General features: G+C 43.9%; 1 protein-coding gene and 1 long non-coding RNA gene across 7 annotated transcripts in view; one reads left to right on the plus strand and one right to left on the minus strand.

Annotated features, from left to right (window-relative positions):
* Positions 1–25,609, minus strand: part of CASZ1 (castor zinc finger 1) — a 623,486-nt gene that overhangs the window by 106,598 nt on the left and 491,279 nt on the right. For all 6 annotated transcript variants that reach the window (XM_033921948.1, XM_033921949.1, XM_033921947.1 and 3 more), the window contains one exon: positions 14,772–15,314. In XM_033921948.1, coding sequence (XP_033777839.1) covers positions 14,772–15,270 — 499 coding nt within the window. In that variant the 5' untranslated portion in view covers positions 15,271–15,314. The remainder of the gene's footprint in view (positions 1–14,771; positions 15,315–25,609) is intronic.
* LOC117349053 lies at positions 12,385–24,649 on the plus strand. Its single transcript, XR_004537093.1, has 3 exons — positions 12,385–12,479; positions 23,754–23,850; positions 24,405–24,649. It is a non-coding gene; the product is annotated as an uncharacterized LOC117349053 (long non-coding RNA).

Below are 25,609 nucleotides of genomic sequence, written 5' to 3' on the forward strand. Positions count from 1 at the left end.
CTTTCAAGTGACCGAACTGATTTGTCTTAAATCCCCTGACAGGCCGAAGGGTTCCCTCGCTATAGAACCATTTGAAAGGGTAAATAATTGTCCTCTGTTATCTTATTCCACCTCACTCATGATTATAGCAGAAATCTCTACAGCATTCTCTTCCAAACTAAACATAACCTTTGCCCTGTTGAGACGGGGTCAGAGTCTGCTGATGCTGCCAGGCAAAATTTTGGTAGGGCCGTGGCCTGAGGCTCACCCTGTTCCTCTAGTTCTATGTTTCGTCTTTCTTCATAAAGAAGCCAGTCCATTCTCTTTTATGGGTTTTGTCGCCCTTCGCTGTGCTTTTTCTCGTTTTTATATTTTCTTGCGAGATGAGGTGACCGGAATTGCAGACAATGCTTACAATGTGGTCGTACCGTAAAGCCACACAGAGGCATTATGATATTCTCAGTTTGATCATTTCTTCTGAATACTTCCTATCATTCTATGTGCTTCTTTGGCTACTGCAGTTGCACACTGAGCCGAAGATTTCAATGCACTATCCATAATGACTCCCAAGGTCCTTTTCCTAGGTGGTAACTCCTAATGTGGATCTCAGCATTGTGTACATATCGTTAAAAGTATTCTCCCCGGCGTGCATCACTTTAGAGTTGTGCATATTATATTTCATCTGCCATTTAGATGTCCAGATCCTCCCCTCCCCCCCCCCAATTCCCCAAAATTCCCTTGGGTTTGCTTTTTTTTTTTTATATATATAACTACAGTGAATAGTTTTTTTCTCATTTATAAATTTGAAGGACCTCAATCATTGCTCTCTTTCTCAGATCATCACTAGATAAGTTAAAACTGATTCTGATAGACAACTCGGGCACTCCACTATTTAACATAACATTACATAACTGTTTATTTATATATCGCATTAGCCTTTCGGTTCAAGGCAGAGTAAAGGGTCGTAAAAAACATCAGGAACAGTAATTTTTAACAAATTAGAATAATACAGTTTTACAAACGCATAAAAAACAAACAAAAAATTGAGGTTTGTGATGGGGTAAGATGAGGAGTGAAAGCTGTCTAGTCTTGGGTCAACGAGGGATAATTTAACACGAGTTCGTCAGGTTTGGGGAAGAGGTGTGCTTTCAGGAGCTTCCTAAAATGCATGCATGATATAGACCAGGGGTGCCCAACACGTCGATCGCGATCGACAGGTCGCTCGCTCAGGCGACCCCAGTCGATCGCAGAGCGGGTTCCCTTCTTCCCTTCTCTTTTTTCTCCTCCTGACTGGCCTGCTCCTGAATTCTGCTGCTGCCTCCGCTGCTCAACATTTAAAAAAAAAACCAAAAACCGGCTTGGAGAATTTATGCTCCGGGGGCTAACATGTGCTTGTACCGGCTTCCCTTCTCTTCCCTCTGAAACCGGAAGTTATGTCGGTGAGGGGGGGAGAGAAGGGAAGCCAGCACGCACATGTTAGAGCCCCATTTGTGGGCTAAAGCGGGAGACAGGTCAGTGAAGCTTGCGATTTGCTCTTCTTGCTGCCAGGTCCTGCCTACTTTCTGTTTCCTCAAAGGCAGGACCCGGCAGCATTTCTCCCAATAGGTCGATCTTGGGCCGATCAGCCTTCCTCTCCCCGACGTCAATTCTGTCGTCGGAGAGGAAGTTCTGGCCAGCAGCAAAATTGACGTCGGGGAGAGGAATGCTGGTGGGCCCGAAGCAAGGAGAGCTTGGCCGGTGGCGGGCGGCTTTGGGGGCCTGTTATCCGATGGCAGCGGCAGTGGCTTGGGGGAGGGCAGGGAGGGAGAAAGAGGGCAGGCAGAGAGACAGAAGGAAAGAAGAGAAACAGAAAAAAAGAAAGGGGGCATGAAAGAGAAAAAGAAAGAGAGGGCAGGGAGAGAAGAAGAAAACGTTGGGGGGGGGGGGATGAGGTCAGGAGGAGAGGAAGCATACAGGCTAAAAGAAGGGAAGAAAGATTGGATGCACAGTCAGAAGAAGAAAGTGCAACCAGAGACTCATGAAATCACCAGACAAGGTAGGAAAAATGATTTTATTTTAAATTTAGTGATCAAAATGTGTCTGAATTTATATCTGCTCTCTATATTTTACAATATGGTCCCTTTTACTAAACCGCAATAGAGGTTTTTAGCGCAGGGAGCCTATGAGCTTCGAGAGCAGCGCTGGGCATTCAGCGCAGCTCCCTGCGCTAAAAACTGCTATCGTGGTTTAGTAAAAAGGGAGGGGGTGGGTATTTGTCTATTTTTGTATGGTTGTTACTGAGGTGACAGTGCATAGAGTCATCTGCTTTGACCTCTTTGAAAAAACCCCGGAATAGAAATGATAATTAACAATTCTATGCGTACAGTGTGCGTTGGTTTTTTTTAAAATTTTATTGTTGGTAGATCATTTTGACTTGGTCATTTTAAAAGTAGCTCGCAAGCCCAAAAAGTGTGGGCACCCCTGATATAGAAGAACGGAGCAGATGACTCCATTCTGGATCTTTAGAAGCTGCTTAATAGGATAAGAATTTATTGATGAATCTCTTATGTGAGGAACCTTTAACTGATGGGAAGGAAAAGAGTGACTGGGGTTGAAGGTCCACTCGGGTCTGGAAAATAAGAAATGATTGGTGAGGTGATTAATCAGGCAATAAACCATATAGGGCCTTATAGAAGAGACAGCTTCCCTCTGTTAGGAATACTAATCATTTAGTTGTACTTTCTTTCTCTCTACACCAGGGATGTCAAAGTCCCTCCTCGAGGGCCGCAATCCAGTCGGGTTTTTAGGATTTCCCCAATGAATATGCATGAGATCTATTTGCATGCACTGCTTTTATTGCATGCTAACAGATCTCATGCATATTCATTGAGGAAATCCTGAAAACCCGACTGGATTGCAGCCCTCGAGGAGGGACTTTGACACCCCTGCTCTGCACCCTTGTGTGTATATGTGTTCAGGGGTCTCAAAGTCCCTCCTTGAGGGCCGCAAACCAGTCGGGTTTTCAGGATTTCCCCAATGAATATGCATGAGATCTATGTGCATGCACTGCTTTCAATGCATATTCATTGAGGAAATCCTGAAAACCCAACTGGATTGCGGCCCTCAAGGAGGGACTTTGAGATCCTTGGTTGTGTGTGGATATACAGACAATGGCAGTGACAGAGACGGAGTAGTATTTCCCACAATGGAAAAAGCTGCCATTTGAGCCTCCACTTCCTTTCACTGCATCTTCCCACTACATACAATTCAAGAGATTGTGAATAGCTTTATTGAAAATATTACTATTCCAACACTCTCCAACAGAGGAAGCTTAAGAAGACAGATATCCAATCCAATCCTTAAGTTTATATACCGAGTCATCCCCAAAATTTGGGGCTCGATTCGGTTTACATTATATTAGAAAAGGACAATAATAGGACATAGAAGAAATCAAATCTATTTGCTCACCATAATACTAAATAAGATCAGTTTTTTATTCATCTAAGGCTTGTTGGAAAAAATAAGTTTCACTGATTTCCTAAATAAATGAAGTGATGCAAAAGATCTAATTTCATAAGGAAATTCATTCCAAATAGTCGCAAAAACATATGTAAAGGATCGCGAGAGATATCCCATGGTTTTAACACCTTTGACAGAAGGGAAGGAAAGCTTAAACATTTGGGACAGTCTTCCACATTCCTCCATTTATGCTAAAGTGTCATACTCCCAGACCCAGCTGTTCTGAGTGGGGGGAGGGCACACTCACGAAAACCGCTGCACAGCCAGACAGCCAACATCTCATAAGTGTTTCTAAGGTTAAAACGCTGATTTACATGCAAAATTGGTTTATCAGAATTAGCCTTCATATGATTCTGGTGACTTTTCAAAACAAAGATATGCTGTGGAAATGACTTGAGAATTTATGTGCTTACGTTTATACCTGCGCTTTTCATATACACAAATTTACTAGGTTAATTTACATAAAAATAGAAGAGTTGTCATAATGGGACAGAGCGAAGGTCCATCAAGCCTAGTATCCAGTTTCCAATCCAGGTCACAAAGTACCTGGCAAGCTCCCAAAAGAGTAAAATGGACTTGGGAAAATCCACTGCTTGTTCTTAGGTTAAACAACATAAAATCTATCTTAAGAATGGCTTATGAACTTTTCCTTTAGGGAAAAAAAAATCAAACTCTTTTTTAGGCTCTAGATCAGGGGTAGGCAACTCCAGTTCTCGAGGACCGGAATCCAGACGGGTTTTCAGGATTTCCCCAATGAATATGCATCAAAAGCAGTGCATGCAAATAGATCTCATGCATATTCATCGGGGAAATCCTGAAAACCTGACTGGATTCCGGCCCTCGAGGATCGGAGTTGACCACCCCTGCCCTAGATACACTTGACTTTTCAAAAGTAGGTGTCTAAATACAAGCCTACCCCACTCCTGGGAACGCCTCCACTGTGTCCAGGTAAAGCTACACATGTACTTTTATGTACATATTAGGCACAGATGTAGTAAAAAGCTTATAAACCAAGTGCAGAAATGCTTTTAAAAATTACAAGTCACAAAGACAATTTTCAAAGCACTCCTGCAGGTAAAAATCAGCATTTTCCCTGAGGAAAACTGCCCATAGAGCAGATCACATTTACACCCACTCTGTTGCATGCACTTTTTATTTATGTCATTTAGAGGTGCTCCTGAGAGCGGGGCAAAGTCAGGGACGGCAACCATGTGCATAGTTTTAGATTTTTTGAAAATTATAACTGGGAAAAGTCCTCGCAGAGTAAAAACACAAGCATTTGGCAAGAAACCAATTATGGATAGAAACCCCAAGGGTACAAACCACCAGCAGAGTTTGTACCAAAGAGGGCCATTTAACTATAAAAGGGTTTCCTTATTTCTTTTTATACTGGACTAAACAATAATTCTAACTGGTAATAAAACGCAGCTTAAAATGCCTTGAGTACAACAGAATCTCTCCCGAGGTTTTGATGAGTTTGTCTTCCTGTAGCAGAAAACAGGATGTCAACATTCCAACATTAAGGGAGTCACTACCACTCTCACAAAGGGGAAGCTGGGTCTCACCAAACAAAGGTCAAGTGTTCAGGAACAGAAAATGTGCACATGTCGTCACTGAACGTCCACATAATACTTTCAAGAGGACTTGGCAGAAGATATAGCTTTATTTACCTGCCATCGCTTGTACGTTTTAAGTTGCACTTCCAGCAACTGGATTTCACCACTGCTCACTCACACACCCCTAACTCCATATCACATTACTTTTTGACCATTTTGCAATTAAAATAGTCAAAGTTATACCTTTCACCTGGCCCAGTTTGCAAATAAATAAATAAAAATGCACTTACATTTCTGGCATTGTCTTCAACCACATAAGTGCTTTTGTACAGCGACTGGACTACGACTTGAACACATTCACTATTATTGTCTATTGGAAGCTTCTAGCTGCTACTAATGACTGGGGAGTCAATTCAGAGCAGTTTGCATGAGCATCGGTAAAGGTGTTACAATATAGGAGCTTCGATAGTAGTGTTACAATACATGAGCTAAATATATGCGACTCTTACCCATTTATACCATCTATATACATATAATTATTGTTTTTGTATGGTTATATACTCGTCATTCTTTGCATTATTTGTGAGTTCACCTTTCATGTTCCAAGTGGGGGTAGGGGGGTAGCCTGCTGTTTCCTCCATGTTGCTACTCCCCCTAAATGTTTCTTATGGGACTTTCTAGCACGTCAAGGTCTGCTCCTGCTGCTGCATCATACCACCAGAGAAGCAAACGGAGTCTCATTTCCAGAACAGACCCCATATCTCCAGGATCAGAACATTCATCTCAGCAAGAGACTCTTCTTCAGCAACATTGGTTGCACACTGGGTATGACGGTTTCTGACCATCCCTCTTATATGGAGCTGGAGATCTTTAGTACATAATTTGGCCTCATGGGAGGAGGTAGGTCGCTCTCGTCAGCAGCGCAGTTTCCTGCTTGTTTTGGGGGGGCTTATTTGGCTTCCCTATCGCCTAGAGGTCGTAGTCGCCTTTTGAATCCTCTTGCTTAGCTCTGCTGCTGTGCACTGTGCTTGTTCCCAGGGTCGGACACTGCAGACACCTTTACAAAATTGTTGGGGTTTTTTTCCTCTTTCACTCTCTTTTCTTTCTTTTTGTTTTCTGGGAGATGCTTTCAGTGGCTGCCCAAAGGCCACAAGAGTACGGGCCTTTGGACTATTTGAGACCTGTTGGTCGTCTTCTGTCTACTTTTCTAAGAAGGGGGGGGAGGTGCATGCGGGGTTCAGGGTGGTTGGGTAGAGTTGGGCGAGGGGTTCACTACTTTTTATATAACGAAAAATAATTAGTATTTTTGGCCGTTTGTTCAGTTGCCCTTGTTGTACACTTTGTTATCTTTTGTACCCACAATAAAAAAGATTTAAACATAAATTCAGCACCTGCCACTGCCAACTCCGGTCTTCGTCCCTTCTCTCTTGCTGCACCTTACTCCTGGAACAGATTGCCCGAGTCCTTATGTCAAGCCCCATCTAGGCTAAAAGCCCACTTTTTTGAGATTGCTTTTAACTCCTAACTCCCATTCACTTGTAAAGCATCCATGCCTGAGAAACTCCCTAGCCCCTACTTGTCCTGTTTGATTAGATTGTAAGCTCTACTGAGCAGGGACTGCCTTTGGAATGTGCAACACTGCATACATCTAGCAGCGCTATAGAAATGATAAGGAGTAGTAGCCTGCTTAGAGAAGCCTTGGAGATGCACTGGGAAGAAAGATCTTTGGGATGGGTGCAGCAGCTGGAAGGGGAGAAAATGATGCTAAGGTAGGAGAGACAACTAGAAAAGGCTCTCTCAACCCAGCCAAGTTTTCAAGGTATCCAAAATGAAAACGAATGAGATGTACTTGCATGCAAATGCATCTCCTGCATATTCATTGTGGATATCTCGAAAATCTGACTGGCTGGAGCAAGGGAAGGAGATGGGAACAGAGGATGCTGGAGCCAAGAAGAGAAGGGCAGAGGAAGGGGAAGGCAAAGAGTTAAAAGCACAAACAATGCAATTGGAGTGGCGTAGCAGCATCGTGGTTCGAGCGCTGGACCAAGAATCAGGGAATCCCAGTTCAAATCCCACTGCTGCGCCTTGTGATCTCGAGCAAGTCACTCCACCTTCCACCGTGAAATATCTCATGTACCTGAACACAACTCACCTTGAGCTACTCCTTGAAAAAAAAAACAAAAAAAAAAACCATGAGCTAGATCCAAATAAATAAAATAAGGAAAGGAAAAAAGAAAATTCCCAAACTTCCTCGGTTCTTGCAATTTCTTGGCTTACACAAAATTTGCACACACCTGTGCACGCTACACCACTAAATCCTTTACCATACTGACAAGGGAGTCCAGTATTATGATGCTACGGCCAGTGCCACTGTGAAAGTTTCTGGTCCAGTTCCACAATTCAAATTCTATAAAGACATGCTGGTTCTTAAGCATATACAACAAATATGAACACTAATCTTTCGCCAAAGGTAGAGATTCACAAAGCGTCTGTAATCTAAGTTTAAACTTTATTTTGCAGCCACGATTCCTAGCCTGAAATGTGGGCAACCTTGGTGAAGAAGTGCTGCTCGAGGAAGAGCCCGAGTCTGTTCAGATACACCAACATTAAAAGGAACGATCAAAATCTTTCAAGGATAAGGTGAGAATAGCAACAGCTAATTACGATTGTGTTTTATTAGTTTCACACTTTATTCACATTGAGGCACTTTTGTGCACTTTAAATTCACTCCGGTGGGGAGGGGGGGGTGAGACCAGGAATGTAACACTCTTTAAACCCTGAATGGGTACCATGAGTGACAACTGATTTTGTCCTGGCCTTTGTCCAGTTGTGTATAGTGAGGACTCCCCCCCCTTATTAATTCAATTTATTATTTATTTAAAAGCCTTTTAGATAAATGTCTGGGGGTTTCGGAGGCTCAAATCTCCACACTGCAGAAGGTTTCTACCTCTGCTATTAAAGATTCACAGATAATGTATTCTAAAATGGAACATATGGAGAACTTATTTCAAAGAACCTGAGATTGGTTAATTTCCCCAAAACACATCTTATTTCATCAGAAATTTTGCTTTGAAAATATTTAAAGGAAATTTGGGGACTTCCAAACTCAGATTCTTTACCAATTTCAAATTGTTATTATATCCCACAAAAGAAAAAAATAGGTTTAGAGAAGGGAGTGGTTCAATTGGTATCAACAGATTTAAATCTTACTGAATTCCTAGAAGATTCACTCGATACCATACAGAATCAGTCCACCCTATTAATTACCTGTTTTAATGAGATAGATAAGAGTCTAATTATGAAAACTTATTTCCAGAATAAGTAAGTAAAATTTTGTGGTGATGTAGTACAAATATTTCCTGATGTCTCCAGACCTACTCAGATGAAAAGAAAATTATTTCTTTCAATTTCCTTGCAAATGCATAGTTCAATTGCAAGGAAAAGAATATATTTTCTGGGACTCGATTCAGCTGGAAAGTTTCTTGAATATGAAAGAACAACATAAGATCTAAATATCTGATTTGTTTTTTGAGGAGAAATAAGGAAACACCTAAATGTTTAGAAGAGGTTTTTTTTTCTCTCTCCCTTTTTAGATTTATCTTGGGTAATTATAAAGTTTATATTTTTTCTAGGTTTGGGAAATTACTGTTCTTGTTTTCCTGTATTAAAATTTTGTTTTTAAAGTAGTTAGCCCTCCCATAATGTGGGCTAGGTGGAAGTAGTTTATGATGTAAAGATTTTTTCATTATTCACTTTATTGGATTGTAAAATTTCATTCCTAAACTGTTCTGGATGTAGAACTGTTGTAAAAAATTATAAATAAATAATTTTTAAAAAGCCTTATTTTTGGTATAATTTAGTGCTCATTATCACCTTTAGCTGCTGCTATTCTCACCTTATCCTTGAAGAATTTTGATCGTTCATTTAATGACATTCTTCTAAGAGGGTTTCTATTTCTTGAAACCAACATCACAAGCATCGAGGCAGCATGTGCTGGCCTGGCCACATTGGACAAAGTCCAAGTCCAGCCTCCCAGGGTTAATTTTTCCAGCGCAGTCAAAGCTATGAAGATGCTTTAAGGCCAACATGACATGCTATACAGAAACGGTCATTCAGGATCACTCTAGATCAGTGGTCTCAAACTCAAACCCTTTGCAGGGCCACATTTGGGATTTGTAAGTACTTGGAGGGCCTCAGAAAAAAATAGTTAATGTCTTTTTAAAGAGTTTGAGACCACTAAGTTAAGGGGAACGGTTAATCTGCTGGCTGGGTTGGAGGCCAGAGAGGAGAACAGGACAATCAAGCCATTGTGACATCACTGATGAGGTTGGCTCTTATTGGTGGAATGAGGCATTATGACATCACAATCTCAGCTCTGCTTCCCAAAGACAAACAGGATGTCATGGTTACAGTTAAGCCAGTGGTCTCAAACTCAAACCCTTTGCAAGACCACATTTTGGATTTGTAGGTACTTGGAGGGCCTCGGAAAAAATAGTTAATGTCTTATTAAAGAAGTGACAATTTTGCATGAGGTAAAACTCTTTATAGTTTATAAATCTTTCCTTTTGGCTAAGTCTTCATAATAATATTGTAATTTATAGCTAAAGAGACATATGATCAAGAAACTGTTTTTTTTAACTTTTCTGATTATGATAAACATACTGAGGGCCTCAAAATAGTACCTGGCGGGCCGCATGTGGCCCCTGGGCCGCGAGTTTGAGACCACTGCTCTAGATCAAGGGTTCTCAACCCAGTCCTTGGACACCTAGGCAGGCAGGTTTTTCAGGATACTCACAATGGATACGCACGAGATAAACTGCATGCACTATCCCCGTTGTATGCAAATCTCGTGCATATTCACAGTGGATATCCTGAACAGCATCTTAATTCCTTACACTCATTCTAGAACAGTGGTTCTCAACCCTGTCCTGGAGTACCACCAGCCAGTCAGGTTTTCGAGATAGCCCTAATGAATATGCATGGAGCAGATTTGCATGCCCGTCACCTCCATTATATGCAAATCTCTCTCATGCATATTCACTAGGGTTATCCCAAAAACCCGACTGGCTGGTGGTCCTCCAGGACAGGGTTGGGAAACACTGTTCTATAACACACTCCCAAAACCTCCTAACTTTACCCTCAATTCGCCTCCTTAGCTTAACACGATCAACAATCTTCTCCGTCACAGCCCCTACACTTTGCAATGCCCCCCCAGAATTAAGGGAAGAAACAGTATTAGAATGTTTCAAGGGCAAATGAAAAACATTTTTATAACCAGTTGCATCAGTTGGCTACCTGGGAGGCGAGGGATGCGGGAGGATCTAGGAAGCGGAAGATGGTGTTCTTGAATGTCTGGGAGCCATATCTGCAGTCTTTACATCCAAAGGGACGAAGTGAGATTTTACGATGGGTGTCCTGATCTGGGCGCTCAGCTTGCTGGGGTGAGAGAGCAATGGTGAGCTATGGTGGGGGTGGGGTGGAGAGTATCACTGGGGGGGTCATGGGAGGGGGGTTCGTATGATTCTAGCACTTAGTCACAGGTTTATGTATTGGGGATGAGTTGGGGGAGGGAGATGGAGCAGTTTCTTCGGGGCTCATCAGAGTCCAGGGCCTCGGAGGGCCATTCTGCCGACTCTGGCCTCGCTTGCCATGAGTCGATTTGAGGGGGGAGGAGTTTGTTGCTGTTCCTATCTCCTGTACATACTTGATATTGTGTTGAATATGATGCACCAATGTTTGTACTATGAACCTTTTGTGTTCAATTGTTTTGCTTGCACTATTGTTTGCATCAATAAAATTGTTTGAACCTAAAAATATTTTTATTCAAAGATGCCTTTTTAACATATTTTCTTTTTCTCTCTTACCATTAGCTCCCTTTTGTACTACCCTTAAATGGCTCTCTTTCCGATTCGACATGTATTTCTTTCTCTTCATCCCTGTTGTTACAATACATCTGTTCGTTATAGTGTCTGTCACCCTAATTTTATAATTTTAAATATGTAGACCGCTTAGAAGCCCGATAAGTGGTATATCAATTTTTTTTTTACTAAACTTGGATGTGTCCTATGGATTGCATTGAGAACCTCTGCAGTAGATCAAGGAAGAGGCTGCTACAAATATATCTTTGCACTTACATAGATAAACAGAGGCAGATAAAGACTACAGAGGCAGATAAAGACTATGCAGCCTCTCCTGTCTACCCATTCATACCACTGACCAGCCCTTCCTTTCCCTTAGAGATCCTATACACTTGTCCCAAGCCTGCTTGAATTTGGATAGTCTTCATCTTTCTCACCTCCACCAGGAGGCAGTTTCATGAATTTGCCACCCTTTCTGAGAAGAAGCACATTCTCAAGTTATTCCCGAGTTTGTCCCCTTTCAATTTCATCCTATGTTCCCAAATTTGAGAGTTTCTGAATAAAGGCGAAGTAACCTAAAGAAATACTTCTTTACAGAAAGGGTGGTGAATTCATGGAACGGCCTCGCACCGGAGCTGGTAGAGATGAGTGAGGACTGTTATCCAAATTCAAGCAAGCTTGGGACAAGAACACAGGGTCTCTAAGGGAGAGGAAGGCCTGGTCAGTGGTGTGGGCAGAAAATCCTATGACAGCAAAAGGAAGTGAAACAGTGGACGAGTGCCACAAAAATCAAAATCGCAACCCAGCGCTGCCTATGCCACTTGAAAAAAAAACATTTTACTGGCAACAGTGGTTGCTAATCCTGGATCAGTTTCATCAACCAATCTCATACCCACAGGCAGGAGAAACATGGATTTCCAATATCCTCAAGAGTACCATCTCCAAATGGGCTCGTTTTATGCTTTTTATGAATGAAACTCACTCCTAAGCAAAGAGATCATGAGTCTCTCAAATTATCTGCTAGTGTGTACCTTACTGAGGGACTGCTAATGATTATGGTATACGTACAAAAGTATATGAAGTCATGTATATTTCTGGCATTCACCAATCCTGTATTCTAGACTGCCAGGGAAACTAGAGAAGTGTCATATGCAGCCCCTCCGAACTCTCTGGCAGTCCCTGGCACAGTCTGCTTTCTTTTTCCGGCAGCGCCCTGCTCGCTATGCTAGCCTTTAAGGCATCCCAGGTAGTTCCCGTCTCTTTCTGGCAACTCCTGGTGTGTCGCAGGCAGCTTCCCTGCTCCCAGGCTATGCCAGGCCTTCCTGCAAAACAATTTTGTCCCTTGGTAGGATGATAACAAGAGGGCTCAGTCTCTGACTGCTGCTTTCCAAATCTGGGCATTCCCCAGGAGGCAATGTGTGTGAGGGAGCAGCTATAGTATCACAAAGGCACTATAAATAGCCTCTAGCTGCATGCTATATATGGAGGGAAGGGACAGATTCTCATCACACAAAAAAGGAAGAAATTGAAAAAGGAAGATCACAAAATGAGGTCTCAGCTTTTACACGCTTCTTCCCTGGGACTCATGGTAAGGACCTTTAAACTCAAACTTCCCAAGAGTTAATGCCTGAAAATGAAGCTTCTAAACATGAAAAGGCTCCACAAAAAAAAGCCATTTTAGCTAACTGCTGACCTTTAGTTGTTCCGATTAGGACAGAGGAAACCCTAAACCTCCTCCTTACACGTGTATTTATGTGTCTGCAGCTTGAGTCTCAACACTGTGGCTGCTTCCCATACCTACATGTGCTCCTTGTCTGTCACCGATAGCTACTGACTTTGAAACTGGGAGCAGCGAGATACCAAGTTACCCAGGAGGGAAATATTTTGGCCACTCCTGGTTTTGAACTTACATTCCAAAGCAGTGTGGGATTTGTAGTGCCTGATCCTGCCCACTGAATTCAGTGCTACAAGTCCCATAATGCACAAGGATGCAATGGTCAAAAACCTAGAACGATCGCAAATTCTCCAGTCTTGAACTGGGTAACTTGGCATCTCTGATAGGCACTTGTAGCATATTCCTTTGTGTGTACAGAGTACCCAACTGCATGTTCCTCAGTGTATTCAATTGTTTGCATGTGGTTGCATTAGGAGGAAAGAAAAATCCTTCCAGTGTACAGGGGTTCTCAGGCCAATCTTTGAGGACAAGGTTTTCAGGATATCCACAATGCCTATGTATATCCTGAAAACATGACTGAATGGGTGTGTCTCAAGAACTGGCTTGAGAGCTACGTTAGTGGGAGCCTGCTTACATTCTGGCACCCCCTTCTACCCCATGCTCTGTCAGTAACATTGTCCCTAAAGCCAGAGACAAAGGGGGCAGGTGAAGAAGCTGAGACAGTAAAGCACAGTCAGCTTGTGTCTGAGGCACAAGGGTTTTCCTTTTAGAGGAAGCTGAAGGTCACATTTCCTCCCATTGATCTCACAATGTTTGTTAATTACTCTGTCGCTGAAGTGGTGAAGGATAATTAAAGACCTCTGTTTATATCTTTGATGCATAATTATGTGCACTGCCACTGCTCTCATAAACATTAGCAAAGCCCCTTCCAGAAGGGAAGGGGGCAGCTGAAACTAAGCCAGTAAACAAGGTGAAGCCCCATTCCCCAATCTTCTCACCATGAGGGGGGACAGGTCTCTGCTCCTTCCTGCAGCGCTTTGGACCTCGGGGGGGGGGGGGGGGGGGGTTAGCAAGAATGATGCATTGTGCAATGAGTTTTCCTACAATTTTGTAAAGTCAAACTTTGTTTTCTCCAGGATTTCTGGCTTAGTTTTTGGCTTCAAACCATGATTTGTAAGCTGCAGTCATGCAGGGTGAAATCTGTTGTCAGCCTCTGTGACTACATGGAAACCATTTAGATCAGTGGTCTCAAACTCAAACCCTTTGCAGGGCCCCATTTTGGATTTGTAGGTACTTGGAGGGCCTCAGAAAAAAATAGGTAATGTCTTATTAAAGAAATGACAATTTTGCATGAGGTAAAACTCTTTATAGTTTACAAATCTTTCCTTTCGGTTAAGTCTTAATAATAATATTGTCATTTATAGCTGAAGAGACATATGATCATGATAAAAATACCGAGGGCCTCAAAATAGTACCTGGCGGGCCACATGTGGCCTCTGGGCCATGAGTTTGAGACCACTGATTTACTGATTTACTGATCCTGGAATTTTATATGGTGACAATCTCAGTTACTTCTGGACACAATGGTGCCAGGATAGGAAGGAAAGCTTACGTGTCCTTCAAGATCTCAAACCCTAAAAAGCCTTATGCTGATTCTCTGCATGTTCCACTTTTTCCCTCCTTCAGAGGCATAGGGACTGCCAACTCAGTAGGCCTCCTTCTCACTGGCAGGGCAGGGACAGGAAGCTGTCACTTAGGTCTCCCTCCCTCTCTGAGAGGGCAGCCTAGGTCAGGGGTAGGCAATTCCGGTCGTCCAGAGCCCCAGGCAAGTCGGGTCAGGTTTAGTTTTCAGGATATGAATACGCATGAGGTAGATTTGCATGCACTGCCTCCTATGTATGCAAATCTACCTCATGCATATTCATTGTGGATATCCTGAAAACTAAACCTGACCTGTCTGGGACTCATAAGGTTTGGAACTGCCTACCCCTGTCCTAGGTGACAAACTATCAGACAGCCTGGCACTTGTGTTTGGGGTAGGTTTTTGAAAAGCAGCCAGCAGCAGGACACCACCACCGACCGCCAAGTCACAAGTGTCCTCACAATGTGAAAAAGAGAAAAAGAGGAGGAAAGTCTTTGCAAAATCAAAGAAGCCACTGTCCACTCTCTGGCACTGCCCACTCGGACAGCAGGAGGATGAGTTACCTGAGGGTGCAACAGCAGCTGGTTTCACAGTTGCCTCTTTAGACACTGCAAGATTCTCCCCCTTTGCAACAGCTCCTTCTGAATCACTGCCTTCTAGCAGGCTGCCGTCCTGTGAATCTGGAAGAGCCGCAGAGTCCCCAGCATTATCCTCTTCATCACTGCAGCCTTTGGGTTGTACCATGTACACGCCTTCTGGGGGGGCGTCTGAACCCTCCGCCTTCTTAATGTCTTTGGGCTCTTCTGTGTATTCCCCGTTTACCCATTTCTCAATAACCTCCCTTCGCCGCTTGTCCTCTTCTGTTTTTTGAACAGAGCTGAGCCTGGCAGAGAAATCAGCCGTATGCTCCAGACTGCCATGGGGGAGGCCATCTTTCTCAAGGGCCTCTTTCAAGATGGGGTCCACATCCGCCTGCTCTGAGCCATGATCATAGATGACTTGGCGACTGAGCTTTGCACAGATTGCATTGAGCTTCAGGCCACCTTTGCGTTTGGCAGCCATCTTAGATTTTCCTGAGATTTTGTCAGTGCATAAAGTTTGTTCAGCTGCAGAGAGAAAGAAAGACAGAATTAGACACTGTTTCAAAAGACTAAACTCAAACTACTTGAAAACACAAACAAGCACCTGAGTGTAAGAAAAACACCCAAGAAGCATGTCTGCAAGATAAACGCATGCAGTACAATGGAAAAACTCAGAAATAAACAGAGACCCTTACAACTGTGACCTAACAAACTCCCCAGATTATGAGCACAATTTGCTGCCATGTGCCAGCTAGCATATAGCGATGTAAAAACTTTTAATAAACTATGAGATTCAGTAACCAGTCCCTGCCCGATTCCAGGATTATAACTCATTCAGAGCCATCTGCCCCCAATTTCTGTACTATGGCCAAGGTTTACCATTGTGACCCCTATCCTCACCCCTCTCAATTTTAGGATTATGGATGTAATCCAATATCTCCCCAATTCTAGGATTAAGGGTGGGGTTTATAACTGTAATCCAGTATTTGCTTTCCTAATTCCTAGATACGAGGGTTTTCTGATTCAGCATCATTCAACCTTATCTGTTAATAAATCCTGGGATTGTGGACAGAGCATACAAATGTTCTGACAAACTCTGAGCCCTGGCCAACGCAAAGACGAGGTTTATAATCATGCACTAACAAACTTATCCCACTAGTGAAGGTGTGAGCAGGGTTTACAATCCTTTTTCTAACCCATCCCCGAGAGATGCAGCGAAATGGGAAAAGATAAGGGGAAAGGTAGCAGAGGTTAAGTCCCAAGTATTGGGGGAAAAGAGGGTAAGAAACATATCTGTGTGGAACAGATATCAGGAATGAAAGGTAAGGCTTTCTGTAAGACTCCCCCTATGGCAGGGCCTGTTCCACAAATTCAAATCTCCTCACAGATTCTCACAAAAAAATGCGATGCCCCTGATACGAGTGACCCCAACTTCCTCTCTGGAATACTTCATGCAACAACTGTTCAAATAAGTCAGGTTGGCAGACTGAAATCTGTCTGTCTGCTGGGAAAGAGCGGAGCAATGGGGGAACTTGGTGCTTTTGCCAGGTGCAAAGTTTAAATTCTTCAAGGCATTGTTTTAAGAGGAAGTGCTCAGTGTAAATACAGGAGCCAGTAGAGTTTGTTCTAGGGAAGAGATGAAATACTGTGTTTGACAGGTAAGATTTATAAATGGTTTCCATATATTGAAGTAAAATAAAACCATTTCTGTTTGTGAGAATAAAATAAACGAGGATGTTTACTTAAACGAAAATCCTTGAAACAGTCTCAGAAAAGGAGGAGAGAGTGGTGTGGCCAGTGGTGATGGGGTGAGCAAGAGCCGACCTATCGTTCTGCTAGCCAGTGAATGTGGGACCAGCTGACATCAGAGGGTTTTGGGGAGAGTCTGCCAGAAGTTCAGGAGAGTGGCTGTGATCCCCTACCCCGACAATTTCCTGAAGGATGCGGTCAGACAAGCGACAGACAGGCACGTGAAGAGGAGGTCAAACATCCATGAGGAGGAAAGGAAGTGAAACGTAGGAGCCAACTTTGCCAAATGATTTGGGGAAATTACCCCCCCTGCGGACTCTGTCACGCAGTTTGCTCAATACTGGAGGTGCGCAAGAACCCACAGCACCCAAAGTTGTAACTTTTCCCCCCTTTCCCTCTTCAATCATGTCTGTCTTTAATATGAATGCAAATATGTTAGTTGATTTATTTAATTTGTATGTTGTTTTTTTTATTATTTTTGTCCAATTGTATGCGAGACCACTATCTAGTGGCTTTTTAAATTGTACATTGCTTAGAAAATTTATATAAGCGATTCATCAAATGGTAATAAAACTTGAAACTTCTATAGCGTGAAGCACCCGGGAGACAGGCAAAAAGAAACTACAGGTGGGGGAGAGGTGGATCTGAGGACCTGGGAGACAAGCGAGAGGGGATTGATGGAGGTCCAGCACCTGGGAGACAGGCAAGAAGGAAACTACAGGTGGGGGAGAAGTGGATCTGAGGACCTGGGAGACAAGCGAGAGGGGATTGATGGGGGTCCAGCACCTGGGAGACAGGCAAGAAGGAAACTACAGGTGGGGGAGAGGTGGATCTGAGGACCTGGGAGACAAGCGAGAGGGGATTGATGGAGGTCCAGCACCTGGGAGAGAGGCAAGAAGGAAACTACAGGTGGGGGAGAGGTGGATCTGAGGACCTGGGAGACAAGCGAGAGGGGATTGATGGAGGTCCAGCACCTGGGAGAGAGGCAAGAAGGAAACTACAGGTGGGGGAGAGGTGGATCTGAGGACCTGGGAGACAAGCGAGAGGGGATTGATGGGGGTCCAGCACCTGGGAGACAGGCAAGAAGGAATAGGGGGGGGGGGGGGTCAAACTGATGTGAGACTTATGTTTATGATCAATTCTTCCTATCTGGGTTTACAAACTCATAAATTGAGATATGTAGACACAAAGATCCCCAAATGCATAAAACACAACCGCAACTGGTATCTGTCTAATGTGTTGCGTACACTTCTCACCCATGAGATTCACAGTTGCATAATGAAGTTCTGCTAAGCGTTCCCCTTGACTCTGTAAGAAAAGTGCAAGTAAATCTATCCAGGGTTTATGCACAGTAGAAGATTCCTGGACTGGACAGTGTTTGGATTAGGCTGTCATAATGGGGATTACAGGCTCTGGTGATGATTTTGGGGAGCGATGTAGGTGATCCGATCCTGTCACTCACTTCAGGAAAGTACTCCATCGAGTCTCTGCACTCTGGTTTAAAGTGTCTTGGTTTAAAACCTTTAACAATGTGAGAACAGGACTATTTTCCATCCTTTCATCACCCCACTACTATTTATCACTTATATAGCACTCAAAGGCGTACGCAGCGCTGTATATTTTGACATGCAGTAGATGGTTCCTGCTCAGAAGAGCTTACAATCTAACTTGGACAGACAGACATAACATTATTCACTTTCATCCCTTAAGAATCAGAGGCAAGAGACTCTCACATCGCTACATCCCCCCAGGCTATGAATCCTAATCTAGACTCTATGGGACAAGTCTGTAAGATGGCACCCTGATGCCGCAGGACGAGATTCTAGTCTATAATGCCATCTAGTTGCCCAGGTTCTGTTATAGAATACTAGCGTAATCTGGTATTAATGCATCTTACATGAGCACAGCTACACCAGCTACAGACCTGGCATAATTGTGGCCGCATAAATGAGGGGGGGGGGAGGGCATGCATAACTTAGGCATGTAACAAAATACTAAATGGGAGCCATGCCTATGCAGCTTCCTATTGACAGATTTGCATTGTTGCTAGTTCGTGCATGCATCGAGTTTAAGGTTGCCTGTTTGGTTATATAAAATTTTGCATGTTTCTTGTCCACACTCTCATACTGAACTTATAACTATACCTGCTGCTAAGACATCTTCTCATTTTGGATCCACCCTTATATTGGAGTTACCTTCTATCATACAGGTTTGCTATAAAAGTTTTCATGAACATAAGAACTGCTGCTGATGGGTCAGACCAGTGGTCCATCTTGCCCAGCAGTCCACTCATAAGGCAGCCCTTAGGTCAAAGACCAGCGCTCTGAGACCAGCCCTACCTGCGTACGTTCTGGTTCAGCAGGAACTTGTCTAACCTTGTCTTGAATCCCTGAAGGGTGTTTTCCCCTATAACAGCCTCCGGAAGAGCGTTCCAGATTTCTACCACTCTCTGGGTGAAGAAGAACTTCCTTACGTTTGTACGGAATCTTTTCCCTTCTAATTTAGCGAGTGCCCTCTCTTTCTCTTCACCTTGAAGAGAGTGAACAATCTCTCTTTCTCTACTAAGTCTATTCCCTTCATTATCTTGAATGTTTCAATCATGTCCCCTCTCAGTCTCCTCTTTTCAAGGGAGAAGAGGCCCAGTTTCTCTAGCTTCTCATTGTACGGCAACTCCCTCGGCCCCTTAACCATTTTTGTCGCTCTTCTTTGGACCCTTTCGAGTAGTACTATGTCCTTTTTCATGTACGGCGACCAGTGTTGGACGCAGTATTCCAGGTGGGGGAATACCATGGCCCGGTACAATGGCATGATAGCCTTCTCTGATCTGTTTGTGACCCCCTTCTCAATCATTCCTAGCATTCTGTTCGCCCTTTTCGCCACCGCTGCGCATTGCGTGGACGGCTTCATTGACTCGTCTACAATGTTCATTTATCTATCAAGGCAACAAAATTTAGAACGCCATTCCACTTCAAATACCGGTTATTTCCTCTTTTGAAAAGCCTTTAAAACATTTTCTTTTCAACAGATGTTTAAAATTTGTGATTTAGGGGATAATTCATCAACAGGTGCAAAACAATTTAGCACATGCTAATGATTAGTGTGTGCTAAAAGTTAAGACACCCATTTTAGCATGCACTAAATCACTTAGCGCCCCACCGATGAATTCTCCCCTTAGTCATTTTATACTATGACTTTGTATATTAAATTTTTCCACTGTAACCCACTTAGGGCCATATTCACTAAACGCACCAATCGTGTCCCGACCAGTTTGTGATCGTTCCCCAACCCGATTCACTAACCTTGTGCCCGATCATTCTCCCACCTGATCCGATCCGCCCATGCAAATGAGGAGAAATGGCATGCTAAGAAGGAAGTCAGTGATTCACTAAACAGAACAAGAAACACCAATTGGGTTTGCCGATCCAAAATGAAGCGACTGCTGAGGAACATAACATAAGCAATGCCTCCGCTGGGTCAGACCTGAGGTCCATCGCGCCCAGCAGCCCGCTCACGCGGTGGCCCAACAGGTTCAGGACCTGCACAGTAATCATCTATCTATACCCTTCTATCTATATCCTTCTATCCCCTTTTCCATCAGGAAATTGTCCAATCCTTTCTTGAACCCCAGTACCGTACTCTACCCTATTACATCCTCTGGAAGCGCATTCCAGGTGTCCACCACACATTGGGTAAAGAAGAACTTTCTAGCATTTGTTTTGAATCTGTCCCCTTTCAGCTTTTCCGAATGCCCTCTTGTTCTTTTATTTTTTGAGAGTTTGAAGAATCTGTCCCTCTCCACTCTCTCTAAGCCCTTCATGATCTTGTAAGTCTCTATCATAACCCCTCTAAGTCTCCTCTTTTCCAGGGAAAAGAGACCCAGTTTCTCCAATCTCTCAGCGTATGAAAGGTTTTCCATCCCTTTTATCAGACATGTCGCTCTCCTCTGAACCCTCTCGAGTAATGCCATGTCTTTCTTAAGGTATGGAGACCAATATTGGACGCAGTACTCCAGATGCGGGCGCACCATCGCCCGATACAATGGCAGGATAACTTCTTTCGTTCTGGTAGTAATACCCTTCTTGATTATACCTAGCATTCTATTCGCTCTCGTAGTGGCCGCTGCGCACTGCGCTGTCGGTTTCATTGTCATGTCCACCATTACCCCCAAGTCCCTTTCCTGGGTACTCTCTTTCAATAAGATCCCTCCCATTGTCGCTTACTGTCTTAGCCGACTCTCCTGTTCTCTACCGCCCTGAAATCCCAGTATCGAGGTTACAAAACAACCCTCAACATAAAAAAATAAAACTGTCCATTACTCCCCGTATATTCTGCAAAAAGCGCAGTTTTAACTCGCGGGGTTAAAAGTGTGTTCTGTTCCATAATCTGGCTGCAGCGTGTTCTGTTCCATTAAATTGAAATGTCCACTCAAGTAAACTGCAGCCATCCCTCCCGCTTTGTTTTGACCTCGCTTGGGCGGAGAGGAAGCGCATGCGCAGATCGCATCTATATTCAACCAGGATGGTCTGCGCATGCGTCGCGCTCTGCAGCGATCCGTGGGATTGCAGTGGGGCGTGCGTCCGATCAGATAATTTGCACGAACAAAGAACCACCCCCCACACTTACAAACACAGCTCACAGAAAAGAATGCCGCTTATCCCGCATTTATGAAAAGAAAACAGAGCAGCTGGACAGAGAAATCACTTTTCTTAGGCTAATACAGGGGTAGGAAACCTTTATACACGAGAGGGGGGGGGGCATGAATGTTACTACTATTCGTAATGGGCTGTAACATTATGTAAAGTTGGAACTGGAAATACACTGAGCTCCGTAGACTTTCTGTGGTAATTAAGTAAAAATTTAACTTAAAGCAAACTGCTACATTAGCTATTCTGAAAATATTTGCAAAATACTATCTTTAAAATCAACAGAACTCTGGTTAATGTTGGCTTCCTGTGTACACCTCTCGTGGTCTCACAGGCTTCATAAAATAGTGGGGTGCAGGTTGCCCATCCTTGGGCCTACAAGAGCTTCGAAGAGTGGCCTAGTAATTATAGCAAGGGGTTGAGAATCAGGGAAGCCAGCGTTCCAAATCCCACCAGCACTCCTTGCGATCTTAGGCAGTCATTTTTCTCAATTACCTCAGACACAAACTTAGGGCTCCTTTTACAAAGCTGGGGGTCAAGGTTTCTACCGCGGGCCGACTGACGCTCATAAAAATTCTCGGAGCATTTACCTCACCGGCTCGCGGTAGAAACCTCCACTGCAGCTTTGCAAAAGCCAGCGCTCGACTGCAAGTCCTTCAAGGATAGGAAAATACCTAACCGTACCTGAATGTAATATGCCTTGAACTCTGACTGAAAAAAAAAAGTGAAAGCTAAATCCAAAATCCACCTCCAGTATCTCAATGTAGCTCGCTTTTGAGCTGCCACTGAAAAAAAGGTGTGAACTAAATCCATAATCCCTTACCTTCCCCCTTCAAGGGCAAGCTGTATAATTACCAAGTTTCTTCCTGCCTAATGAAAGGCCTCGGCGCTAACCACTCCGTTATTTTTATTGAATCAAACACTCACCTGCCACTACAAAGACTGAACCCTGATGACACAGCGACTAGAAAAGCACACCTTGATGCACGGTAATGACCGGTCATGACGTGCACGGGACTAGCTGTCATTTGTTTGCGAACACCCCAGCAGGACACAAAAGCGTTAGCAGCAATTGGTAAAAAAAAAATTAAAAAAAAAAATGGCCAAGCAGATTGCTCCAATAAATAATTTACTGATATTTATAAATATTCAGATCAGCTGCATCAGAAACTGAGAGGGAAGGACAACATTAATTCCAGAGGCTCTCCAAACTCATTTGAGAACTATTTCTCATTTTAAACAAATAGTTGAGTCTCAGGGAAGCCTTTTTCATGGCAAGCGTGCTACCCTGCAACTGGTGGGCTGCGTGGACCACTCCTTGGATCTTCCTGCAGCTTTTAAACCCTCTCCAAACTCGTCCCCAGCCTCCCCGCCAAAGGAGCCCTAGATCCAATAAAAACTCCTTGTTCTCTACCATTTCTGCGGGATCTCCCCACATGTGCACACCCTCTTCATTTTGCAAACCCCCCCTTAGGCCCAGCATGGGCTACCCTTACTGAAAGAGAATGAAAGGTTTTACCCAGTGCATCCTATTAAGAAACCTGCAAGTACCGCATGGGGGCACATCCCCCCCCCCTCATGAGTTATGGCTTTTCTAATGCATGAGCCACCTGTCAGGTCCCATCCTCCCTATGCTTTATGGGCTGCAGAGAGCGTCTCTCAACTCCCTGGTAAGAAATAAAGTTACCCCTCGGCAAGCCTTCTAAACATTTCATTCAACATGAAAGGCGTTTAAGAAAAACGAGGACATATTTCTTCTCAAGAAGGCAGTATCCCCCCTTCTGAGACCTAGAAAGGAACAGAAATCCAAACCCTGCGTGGTGAGGGGAAGAGGGAAAAGGGAGCACGTTGAGGGAACCTGGCTACGTCCCTTACAAGGGTTTAATTTTACAGGGTCCGAGACAGAAACTGAATAGCAGTGGCGGCAGCTCCCTCCATCGTATCGTCATTGCAGTCTCCACGCACAACGGACCCCGTCTCATTCCTCTATGCCAGGGATCTCAAAGTCCCTCCTTGAGGGCCGCAATCCAGTCGGGTTTTCAGGATTTCCCCAATGAATATGCATTGAAAGCAGTGCATGCACATAGATCTCATGCATATTCATTGGGGAAATCCTGAAAACCCGACTGGATTGCGGCCCTCAAGGAGGGACTTTGAGACCCCTGCTCTATGCCATATTATATATATCACATTTATAGAGAGCATCATATACAGTTACCTTTCCTATGCTGCAGAAAGTTATACATCTCAATAAGAAGTGTCATTTCTGCCTCGATCATTCCTTCTATTAAAAATGACCTTATTTGCAACAAGTAGTTCTGGACAACTACGTTATTTCTCAATTATTGAAGGAAAAACATATTTCACAAAGTTGTGTTTCCTGTAGCCTCTCTCCCCACGCACATTTCTTAATACATACTCAGTTAGTGTCTCGCAAACTTTGGCCGCGAGTTTGAGACCACTGGTGTAGATGAACATTTTTACATCTGGAATAGAGTATGAATAGTATTTCAGATTGTATAGCTATTGCTGATGCTAATCTAATCGTGCACTATTTTTTTCTTTTTTGTAGGGGGCATGGCATGGGCGAAGAATATGTACATTAGTACAAACAAATTAGATAACACAGACATAACATGGAAGCTCTTTCACCTCCAAAACAGGAAATAGTAAGTGCATTATTATTTATTTTTGCTAGGACCACACACTACTGTAATTGAAAAAAAAAAAAAAAAAAATCAGTGCAGGACCCGAAAACAAAATCCTCATTATACTGGCACAGTAAATCTGAGCTTAGCATGTGGGGAAAAGTCCTACATTAGCATGTGCTAAACCCAAATTTTGCTGGGGCTTAGTAAAAAGGGCCCCTATTCATATGCCCAACTCTAGATGCCTGAACACTTGAGAGCAGATTCAATTGGGGGCTTTGCTTCTAATCTACATTTCTCTGTTATACTTTTTCTCTTTTCTTCAGTCTGTTAAAATGTTGACTATCTACATGAGCCCAAGTAGCTTTACTTAGCCTAAGGATCTCTATAGATCAGAGGCAATGGTTTTAACATGCACTGCATAATCAACTGTCAATCTCCCCAGGTCACAGCCAAAACAGAGATAAGTGTTGCGTGCATGGTGCCGGGAAATCTGTCCATGAAACAAGCGCTTGGGGGTCATGATATCACAATACAATACAATCTCAACGTCTTCGCTTTTTTTTCCCACCAAGCGAACGCACCGCAGGAGCCAGCACAGAAAAGACGGCGAGAAAGAAAAGACAGAAGAAAGAGACCTTGCAAGGGGGGGCCTGTGTTAAAATCCTGAGAAACGCAGAGCAGGCCGACGCAGAGACCGGTCGGGAGACCCTGGGCTCACGAGCCGAGGCAGCTGGAGAGAGCAAGTCCTTGACTCTCAAGAGACAATAACTTTTTCATCCCAGCTCTACCCTTTTTAAGTTCATTGCAATTTGGAATATTGGAAGATACTGGAAGGGCTGGAACACTGCTCGTACGCCGAGAGGCTGGATAGGCTGGGGCTCTTCTCTCTGGAGAAAAGGAGACTCAGGGGAGATATGATAGAGACCTTCAAGATCATGAGGGGCATAGAGAGGGTGGATAGGGACAGATTCTTCAGACTGAAGGGGACAGCAAATACGAGGGGGCATTCTGAGAAACTGAAGGGAGACAGGTTCAAAACAAATGCAAGGAAGTTCTTTTTCACCCAAAGGGTAGTGGACACTTGGAATGCGCTACCGGAGGAAGTGATCAGGCAGAGTACGGTACAGGGATTCAAGCAGGGATTGGATGGATTCCTGAGGGATAGAGGGATCGTGGGGTACTGAGTAAACCAACCTGGTCGTGCATGTGCAAGACCGGAGGGCTAGGATTTCGATAGGAGGGCAGAACTTAAATGGGAAACCAAGGTGGCAGGGGAGCCACTTCAGATGATTCAGACAGGCCTTGACCTGTTTTTGGCCACCGCGGGAGCGGACTGCTGGGCAGGATGGACCTGTGGTCTGACCCGGCAGAGGCACTGCTTATGTTCTTATGTTCTTATACTGGGACACTTAACTGCCATACCAGGGAGGATTTTCAGAAGTTTATAGCATGTGGTGGAATCTGAGAGACTGCAACACACAGAGGAATAAAGGGAGCACTGCAAAAACTTTACCGCATTCTCCGAAGCGTTTTGCGCACAACTAAGGGCTCCTTTTACGAAGGTGCGCTAGGGCTTTAACCCGCGGAATAGCGCATGATACACTGCCCCGTGATGATAGACCTTAACACCAGCATTGAGCTGGCGTTAGTTCTAGAAGTGTAGCGCGTGGAAATTTCCTGCGTGCGCTAAAAACGCTAGCGCACCTTAGTAAAAGGAGCCCTAAGGGTTGAGGTATTTTGTATAATTTTCCATTACATTATCTCACATTTTAGTTTA

Source organism: Geotrypetes seraphini, chromosome 15 (genome assembly GCF_902459505.1).
Source record: "Geotrypetes seraphini chromosome 15, aGeoSer1.1, whole genome shotgun sequence".
Taxonomy (NCBI): Eukaryota; Metazoa; Chordata; class Amphibia; order Gymnophiona; family Dermophiidae; genus Geotrypetes; species Geotrypetes seraphini.